At 63.1% G+C, this 8,922-nt stretch overlaps 1 protein-coding gene across 2 annotated transcripts; it reads left to right on the top strand.

Moving 5' to 3' along the window:
• Positions 1–1,815: 1,815 nt before the first annotated feature.
• On the top strand, positions 1,816–8,018 carry IGF2 (insulin like growth factor 2). Of its 2 annotated transcripts, XM_081063910.1 has the most exons (5): positions 2,072–2,094; positions 2,956–3,029; positions 4,806–4,968; positions 6,922–7,070; positions 7,371–8,018. In XM_081063910.1, exons 3-5 carry the CDS (start codon positions 4,812–4,814, stop codon positions 7,596–7,598), a joined length of 534 nt encoding a protein of 177 aa, XP_080920036.1. In that variant the 5' UTR covers positions 2,072–2,094; positions 2,956–3,029; positions 4,806–4,811; the 3' UTR covers positions 7,599–8,018. The 2 variants fall into 2 exon arrangements, with proteins under 2 accessions (XP_080920037.1, XP_080920036.1); XM_081063911.1 differs by lacking the exon at positions 2,956–3,029 and having other exon boundaries at positions 1,816–2,094.
• The last annotated feature ends 904 nt before the right edge of the window (positions 8,019–8,922 follow it).

The following is an 8,922-nucleotide window of genomic DNA, read 5'->3' as shown; positions in this document are numbered from 1 at the left end:
CTTACATCGTCCGAACTCTCCAGGAGATGGTTTCCCCAGACCCCCAAATTATCGTGGTGGCCCCCGGGGCTGAACCCGAGTCTACGCAAGTCCAACGCACTGAGGACGGGGAAACCATTATCCGGATATTTTGGGTGGGCCCCAAAGGCGAACTGCTTAGACGCACCCCGGTGAGCTCGGTCTTGCAGGTAGGATTTGAGCGATGTTTCCCGCTCTGCTTTTCTCTCCCCGGGCAGACGCAGCCTCGGCAAGGCCCCACGCCTGCCGAGGCCGGCCCTCCCCACGGACCGCACCTGGCGGCCGCCTTAGCTACTCCCGCGTTCCCGCGCGGCACCGGGGGGCGCTCGGGATCTGGCCGCGGCACGAGGCGCTGCGGCACGAGGTGCTGCGCCTGCTCGGGCAGGTGTCGGCGGCGCCCCCGCGCGCGCCCAGGGATTCCCCCCGCCCCCGCAGTTGCCAGTGGTACTAGGGGACCCCCGACCCACGCCAAGACACCTGCGCCCTTACTCTGACGGGCGCCCCCGCCACGTAGCTGCCTGGCGGGAAGCGAGGACCCCTGCCACCAATAGGGTCTGAGACACCACCCTGTTCGCCCCGCGAACCCCTTGCACGAGTGCAGGGATCCCTGGCACCCCGCAACCCGAGGTGGGGCCCCCAAACACTTTAGAACGGCTATTTGGGATTTCTGGCACATTCTGCTGTTCCCTGCCCCCAATCCAATCTCGCCCCCGCGCACCCCACGGCCCCCCCCACCGCCGCCCCCCGGGGCCCCGGGGCCCCAAAGCCCGCGCCCCCTCCCCCTGGCTCGAGTTGCGGGGGCGGTCCGAGGGCGGGGCGAGGGCCCGGCGGGCGCCCATTGGCGCGGGCTCAAGGCCAGCGGGGCCCGAGCGGGCGCCGCGCCGCGGGGTGGCGCGGCTATAAGAGCCGGGCGTTGGCGCCCGCAGTTCGCCTGCTCTCCGGCGGAGCTGCGTGAGGCCAGGCCGGCCCCCGGCCCCCCCTTCCGGCCGCCCCCGCCTCCTGGCCCACGCCCGCCCGCGCTCGGCCCGCCAGCGCCTCCACCGGGCTGGCGGCCCCGCGTCGACGTCGTCCGCCACGCTGCTGACTCCCGTCTCGGGCGCCGTCGGCGGGGTCGCGCTCCGCCGGGCCTGCGGAACCCCCGCCGCCTCCTCTTCTATCTACCTCAACGCCCATCCCGCTTCGCCCGAGGAGGCGGTCCCCCCCGCAGGCAGTCCGGCTCGCAGGCCGCCGGCGTTGTCATCCCCCACCCCCGCGCTACCCCCCCAGCCCTCCCCGGTGCGCAGCCTGGCCGCTCCCACTCCTCGCTGTGTCTCGAGCGGCTCCAGCGCTGCCACCGCCGCCCCCCCGAGACCCGGGCTTGCGACGGCCGAGGGCTCCGTCGGCCCAAACCGAGCTGGGTGCCCACGGTCCGGGTGCCGCCTCCGCTCCGCCCCCCTCAGCACCGTCCCCGGCCCCCGACGTTGCACCCTTCCCTCGCTTCTCTGTGCTGCCCTCTCCCCCTCTCCGGCCTCTGGTCCCGGCCCCTCGCTCTCTTTTCTTCCGCAACCTTCCCTTGGCTCCCTCCCGTCCCCCCCAGCTCCTTGCCTCCGACTCCCTCCCCCCTCCACGCCCGCCCTCTCTCCTTAGCCGTCCCAAAGTGGATTAATTATACGCTTTCTGTTTCTCTGTGTGCTGTTCTGTCCCGCTGTGAGCCTGCCCGCCTCTCGCTGTCCTCTCTCTCTCTCTCACCCTCTCTTTGGCCCCCCCCCTTTCACGTTCACTCTGTGTCTCTCACTATCTCTGCCCCCCTCTATCCTTGATACAACAGCTGACCTCATTTCCCGATACCCTTTCCCCCCCTAAAAGTACAACATCTGGCCCGCCCCAGCCCGCAGACAGCCCGTCCTCCCCAAACAATCAGACGATTCCTACCCCCCCAAAAAAAGCCATCCCCCCGTTCTGCCCCGTCGCACATTCGGCCCCCGCGACTCGGCCAGAGCGGCGCTGGCAGAGGAGTGTCCGGCAGGAGGGCCAACGCCCGCTGTTCGGTTTGCAATACGCAGCAGGGAGGTGGGCGGCAGCTGTGCCGGCTTCCAGGTAAGCGTCGAGCGGGCCGGCGAGGCTGGCGGGGGCGGGGGCCGGCCCGGGCGGGGTAGGGGCTGAGGGTCCGCTTCCCCGGTGCGCACCCCGCGCTCTCCCCTGCGCTGCGGAGGGGGCGGGGTAGGGGCTTCGGGAAATGCCAAGAGAGGTGTGAGCTGTCTGCAAAGGCGACTTCCTGGTCGGCTTTTTGGGTGCAGGGGGGTGTTGCTGAAAGTTTGTGATTTGTGCCGTGCGGGGGGCGGGGCCGTCCCCCCAGGGTGCTGGGTAATGAGGAGGGGCGCGAGTCTCAGAAACCCACCCTGGTATGTTGACTGTGTGCCAGCGAGAGGGAGAGAGGAAAACTAGGTGGGCGGGGCCAGGATGGAGCGAGGGGGGCCGAGTTGGCAAAAGAACCACGCCAGACGCCACATTTGCAATATCCCCCCCTGCAGCTCCCCTTTCTCTGTCCCCAACAACTCTAAGCAGGAATCTGGGGAGAGGGGCTGCTCCAGGGCTCAGAAGGGCACGACTGCACAGCCCAGAGGGGGTAACTGCCCCTGCCCCGGGGGCAGATGGAAGTTTCCACAGAAGGAGGTGGAAAGCAGCCCCCACCCTTGCCCCCCATTGCCCTGTGCGGACTTGGGCTGAAAGTACAGGATGAGCGCCCCCCGCCCCCCATGGTACTCCGCTCAGGGATGGTCCAGGGCTAGTGGTTGGGGGTGCAGGAAAGAAGGGACTGGCTGGAAGGGGGCGGGAGCAAAGGGGCGGAGGGAGTGGTCAGTGGGGAGAGGGGTGGGGGGTAGGGTGGAGCCGGGGCTGGGAGGAGCCGGCTCAGACATAAAAGCTGAGGCACTGACCAGCCTGGGAACTGGACATTAGCTTCTCCTGCGAGGCGGCCTTCCAGCCTTCTCCTCCACCTCCTCCAGCCCCAGGAGCCTCCTGTCCAGCTGCAGGTAACCAGCCTTTGAGCGAGAAGCCCACTGCCCTCCCGCTCTGCCGAGCGCCTCGGCCCTCAGCCCCTCGGCCGCTGCCCCTGGGCCCCTGCCTCCTGCCTCTGGCCCCGCCGTCCACGCTTCCCGTGCCCCTGCCCTCCTTGGGCAGTCTCGCTCACCTGGCCTGCAGTGCTGCATGCCTCTTGTCCAGTTCTCTGCTCTCTGCTGGTGCCCGGGACTGGACCCCACACTGGAGAAGCCTGGCTTGTGGAGGATGGAGCCGCTGCTCGGACGCGCCGAGTCACGAGCTGGCCAAATCTGTTGTTAGTCTGGAAGGGGCGGCAGTGGGGGCAGCAGGGAGGCCAGCTGGGGTCCAGGCCAGGGCAGCAGGTGAGCGAGGTGACACCCTAGACCCTTCTGTGGAGCTGGCCACAGCTCTTTAGTGAGCTGAAGCAAGATTGTCCCTTCTTGTCCCCTCATCTCCTGCTTAATTTATTGCATCACAAATCTCCTGGGCCAGCAGGCAGCAGCCTCACTCCAGGCTGGAAGGCCATGCTGCTCGCTGCCCCTGGGCCCACCGGGTGCCGAGCCTGGGAGGGGCACATCTGGGCAGCCTGTCCGGCCCTTTGCTTGAGTAGCATCAGGGTGCCAATGAGCTCAGAAGCACTGGGCCATGACTGCCCCCCCCCCCAAGAAGGGGCTTGTACTGGGCCTGCAGAGGGCAGGCTGGGGCTGCCTTCCCCGGGGGCTTCCCTCTTCTGGAAGGGGCAGGGCAGCTTGCTGTGTCGAAAAAGAAGCTGAAGCCCCGCTCTCAAGCCTCCCAACTCCTTAAGGGACCACTTAACCCTTGCCCCAGGCCTACAGCCACAGGGCTTGTGTGTGTGTGTGTGTGTGGGGGGGTGTGTCCTAAGATGTGCCCCTCCTTTCAAATTGGGCACCAAGGGACTTGGTGTCTGGCCTCAAGTTGGCCTAACCTGTTCTCTCCAGCTTTCCTGGGTGGGGTTTGGTACCCCAAACTGGGAGAGGGCCTGGGGTTCCCCGAGGGACCCTGAGGTCTCTGGCCCTGGGAGGTGAGATATCAGGGCTGGAGAGGAGGCTTTTGATTTCTCTGCCTGTGTTGGGGTGCCCAGGGCAGACTGGAATTGGGGGACTGAGTGGGTGAGGAGAACAAGGCCCCTGAGAGTGTGGGGGGCACCGTTGCGCTAACCATTGCTTCCTTAACCTGAGCTGTGCTCGGCCACAGACTGTGAGGGTAGAAGAGGGAGTGGGGGAGGGGAGGCGGTGGGGCTGGCCCAGCAGGACCCCCCTGCTGCTTGGGGAGGTGGGGGCTGGTCCTCTGGGATGTACAGACTCTGTGGTGGGGTGTGGCCGTCTGCCATCCTGGCTGGCGCTGGGAGACCTGAGGAGTGGCCACTGCCCGGTGCTGGCCCCGCCCTCATGACATCATAGGATGGAGGCCAGGTCCAGTGTCCAGCACTAGTCCCTGTGGTTCTGGCTGAGACCCTGCAGTAATGACACAGGGACAGTCCTCCCCGTGTGAAATGACTCGCCAGCACTGGGTGCCAAAGGTGTGCTTCCGGCCCCGCGAGCGGTTCAAGGGCCATCTCAGCAGTTCAGAGGCTTCTTGCTTAATTAGAATGATAACGAAGAAGAAAGCCATGCTTTAAAACTGTCGCTGCATTTGAAGTGTGGAAAGGGCTGGGCACGTGTCCCCAGAGGAAGCTGGCTTTAGTCCCGCAGGGAAGACCCTGGCTGGCAGACCCGGTGGGGCTGACAGCCTCTTTTCTCCGCCCCCAGACCCCGATGGAGCTCCCGGTGGGGAAGTCGATGCTGGTGCTACTCACTTTCTTGGCCTTCGCCTCGTGCTGCTTTGCTGCTTACCGCCCCAGTGAGACCCTGTGCGGCGGGGAGCTGGTGGACACCCTCCAGTTTGTCTGTGGGGACCGCGGCTTTTACTTCAGTAAGTAGCTCGGTGGGGCTGAGGGGCGAGGGGCATACACAGCAGGTGCTCAATAAATGCCAGAGTCCTCCTTCCCTGCCCTCAGGCAGAGCCCCCAGGCAGAGCCCCCAGGACTGGTGGCGTGGGGGCCGGGGGAGGGAGGTCTCTCGAAGGTGGCCGACCCCTGGCTCCTGCCCTAAGACTTGAAAGTGCAGTTGGGACCTTGAAGTCCACATTTATTGGGCACGTGCCATGTGCCTGGGTGACACTCACACCCCCTGATTTTCCTGCTTCAAGTGGGGGCCAGATCATAGCAGGTGGGGCTGGGGTGGGCTTCCAGAAGGGGAGAGCCAGCCTCTCCCTGACCTGCCTGTGGGCAGGGCTGCGGGCACTGGAGTTCCCCCACAGGGTTAGGGGCTGCCTGACCATTCGGTGATGGGCCTGTATTCATGATGATAGGATTTGGAATTTGATCACATGGAGTGAAAATCAGTGGGAATAAAACTGCATATTGCTGGCGGGTGTGAGTGGGCGCTCAGCTCCAACTGGGGGGACAGGGGAAGAGATGAGTCCCCCCCATCACAATGCCACTGGGGTCATGGAGTTCTGAGACGTACCCCTGAGGGGTGGGCCACAATGCGGGGTGCCCCCTGCTGGCCCAAGTGCTTTGGCTGCTCCCTGGCTTCTCTTGATTTCTATCCTGGGGCTTCCCCTCACCCCTGTGCCCTGTGCCCTGCACAGCAGGGTGGGACCCCCAGTTAGAGGTGACCTCTCTCTTGGATATGGGCCCTTGCCCTCACCTCCTGGCAAGCTGGGCCTCAGTTTCTTTACCTGTAACATGGACCAGGAACTGGGGAGCAGTACGAGCCTGACCTGAGAGTGGAGTGTGTGCTCCCTCCAGGCTCAGCCATCTTTCACAGGCATCCAGACACCCCTCAGGGCCAGGCAGGGGTGGCGGACATGGCTAGAGCAAGTCGGTGAGGGCCATAAAGGTCACACTTGGCCCTTCCTATGGTATCTTCTTCTGCAGCGTCTACTTACCCACCCTGTGAAATGGGCGCCCAAAAGCCAGTCTTGGCATCTCAAAGCTACTCTTTGAAAAGCATTCCTGCTTATCGAGCTTCGGAAGCTCCTGCCTGCCTGGCCTCACCTGTGCGCTCTCCCCTTTGCCTCGCTTGGGGGCAGGAAGTGGCACTCTAGCATCTAGGGCTAGCCGGCCCTCTCCCAGGGAGTGACTTCCCTGAATGGGGGGCTGGGCCGAGCCCCCACCCATAGGACCCTATGACAGAACCCCTTACTAGGGGCTCCTCTCCCTCCACCCACCAACGGCGCCTGCCCTTGGCGTCCTGGGGTGAAGCTCTGGGTGCTTTCCCTTGCAGCCGAGACTTGGAGCCCGCGGTGGAGACGAGGGGGAGGACGGGAGGAAAGGAGGGCGTGGTTTTTTGCAGGTCCTCACTCCTCTCCTCCCGTCTTCTTCTTCCTCCTCCCATTCCTACCAGTCTCGGCTCCTGCTTAGTTCAGGGTGGCACTTGTGTCCCAGCCTGGACTTCAAGACAGGACCCCGTGGTCCCATAACGTGGGGCCCAGACCCCTCGCTGGGTGGCCCTTGAGCCCGGCTCACACCCCACACATTTTGCAAAGTGCATTGGGTCCTGGGACTCGGAGGCTGTGTCCATTTTCAACCCGAGGAGGAAGGTGCCAAGAGGCCAGGGGGCTGGTCCTGGAGTATGCTGTCCCCACTGACCCTACTCTCCTGTTCAGGGCGCCCCTGCCCACCCTCCTCTCACCTCGCCATTCCGTGCCACCAAGCTGGCGGTCCCTGTAGGTGACCGAGCATTCCGTTGGGGCTTGTCCCTGGGAGGGGCGGGGAGTGGGGGTCAGTGGGTGGCCGGAAGAGCCCCGGTCAGGGGAGGAACACCGCTGGCAGGTGCCCAGTGCTAACGGGTCCTCTCCTTCCTCCTGTGGGACTTCCAGGCAGACCGGCCAGCCGTGTGAACCGCCGCAGCCGTGGCATCGTGGAAGAGTGCTGCTTCCGCAGCTGCGACCTGGCCCTTCTGGAGACCTACTGCGCCACCCCCGCCAAGTCCGAGAGGGACGTGTCGACCCCTCCGACCGTGCTTCCGGTAAGACAGCCGGCCACTGCTGGGGAGATCCAGGGCTCCGGGGCCCCTCCCTTCTCTCTGGCTGTCACCTCTGAGCCCGGGGACCAGAGGCAGCCTGCTCCTTAGTCTGAACTGCAGCTAGAGGGCAATCCCCATGTTGGCCCCTTGTGCCCCACTGGGGACGTTGGCCAGAAGCTGAGCTATGGACATGTCAGCGGGCACGATGACAGGTTTCCGTATGAGCCCCTCAGGTCACCGAGAGGTGCGCACGCTGGCTGGGGGCTGGCGCGGGGCAGCCTCTGACTGGCCCTCCCCTCCCAGGACAACTTCCCCAGATACCCCGTGGGCAAGTTCTTCCCTTACGGCACCTGGATGCAGTCTGCCCAACGCCTGCGCAGAGGCCTGCGTGTCCGCCGGGGCCGCGTGCTCGCCAGGGAGCTTGAAGCCTTTAGAGAGGCCACGCGTCACCGGCCCCTGATGGCCCTGTCCACCCACGACCCTGCCGCCCACGGGGGTGCCTCTCCAGAGGTGTCCAGCAATCGGAAGTGAGCCAAATTGTCGGTCGTAATTCTGCGAAATGGCCCCACCCTTCTCGTGCTCTCCTCTTGACCAGGGACCTTTCCACCAGGTCCTCCTCTGAAACCTCTCTGCGCCGTCCTTCCCAGAGGGCCCCCCCACCCCACCCCCATGCCCCAACCTCCCCACGTCAGGCTACTCTCCTCGGCCCCCTCCATCGAGCCGAGGGAATCAGCAAAAAACCAATTGGCTTTAAATATCTCCCAAATTATCCCCCAAATTATCATTCCAAATTACCCCCCCAAATTACACAACAAAAATTAGAGAACATGAGCCCTTAAATCACACACACACACACACACACACACACACACACACACACACACACCCCTTAAAACGGATTGGCTTTTTAGAAACCAGAAAAGCAAATTACCATTAAACCACGCCCCCCCCAAAATAAAAAAAAATTGATTGGCTGAAAAATATACTCAAAAATTAATCGGCTTAAAAGCAATTGGCAAAGTAAAAGAATTCGGCATCCCCCCCTCCCCTCCTTCTCTTCCCATTTGGACCTCAAGTCAAATTGACCATGGGCTTGAGTCCCTGACCATCTAGGAGAAAGGAGGGGACCCCAAAATTTTCAGGTGGGCACGTCATTGCTTCTCAGTCACCTCTCTGCTCATGGAAGACTCTTGGGCACTTTCAGTATGAACTGGCTTTGTGACAACAGCAGCCACCCTGACTCGCCCTCCGCTCGGGCTCCCACCACCCTGAGTCACCGTGGAGCTGGTTGGGGGGCCAGTGAGACCCAAGGAGGGGAACTGGAACATGAAAACTGAAACTGGTGTAAGTGACATTTAATTGGCACAAACCCCCACATACCCTGAAGTCCATCCTCCAAAACCCCACACACTCTAAAGTCTTACACATTAGTCCCCACCTAAAAGCACACATACACACACCCTCACACACTCATCCTCACACACACAATACATCACACACACACACACACACATCACATACACTCACGCCACACACATTCAGCCTCACACACCCTCACATACACCCCCATCCCCTCTCTCTCACACAAACACACACACACACACACACACACACACACACACATACACACACATACACGGATGGATGGAAACAATGAGAAGAACCAAAGAACCCCATGTTACGCAGATCAGACCACGTTCCATCCCAAATTCTCTCAGTAAGGTTTTCATGTTCCCTTGTTCTCCAACCATCCCCTGGGACAAGCCCTAGGTGGGGAGTGGGTGTGTCTCAGGCCAGGCCTGGCGGTTCCATCTTTCTGAGATGAGGGAGGTGCCCCTTCCTTCTCAGCGCTGTC

The sequence above is a fragment of the Rhinolophus hipposideros genome, assembly GCF_964194185.1.
Source record: "Rhinolophus hipposideros genome assembly, chromosome: 10".
NCBI lineage: Eukaryota > Metazoa > Chordata > Mammalia > Chiroptera > Rhinolophidae > Rhinolophus > Rhinolophus hipposideros.
Note: the sequence above shows the minus strand (reverse complement) of the source record. Positions and strands in the feature narration are given on the sequence as shown.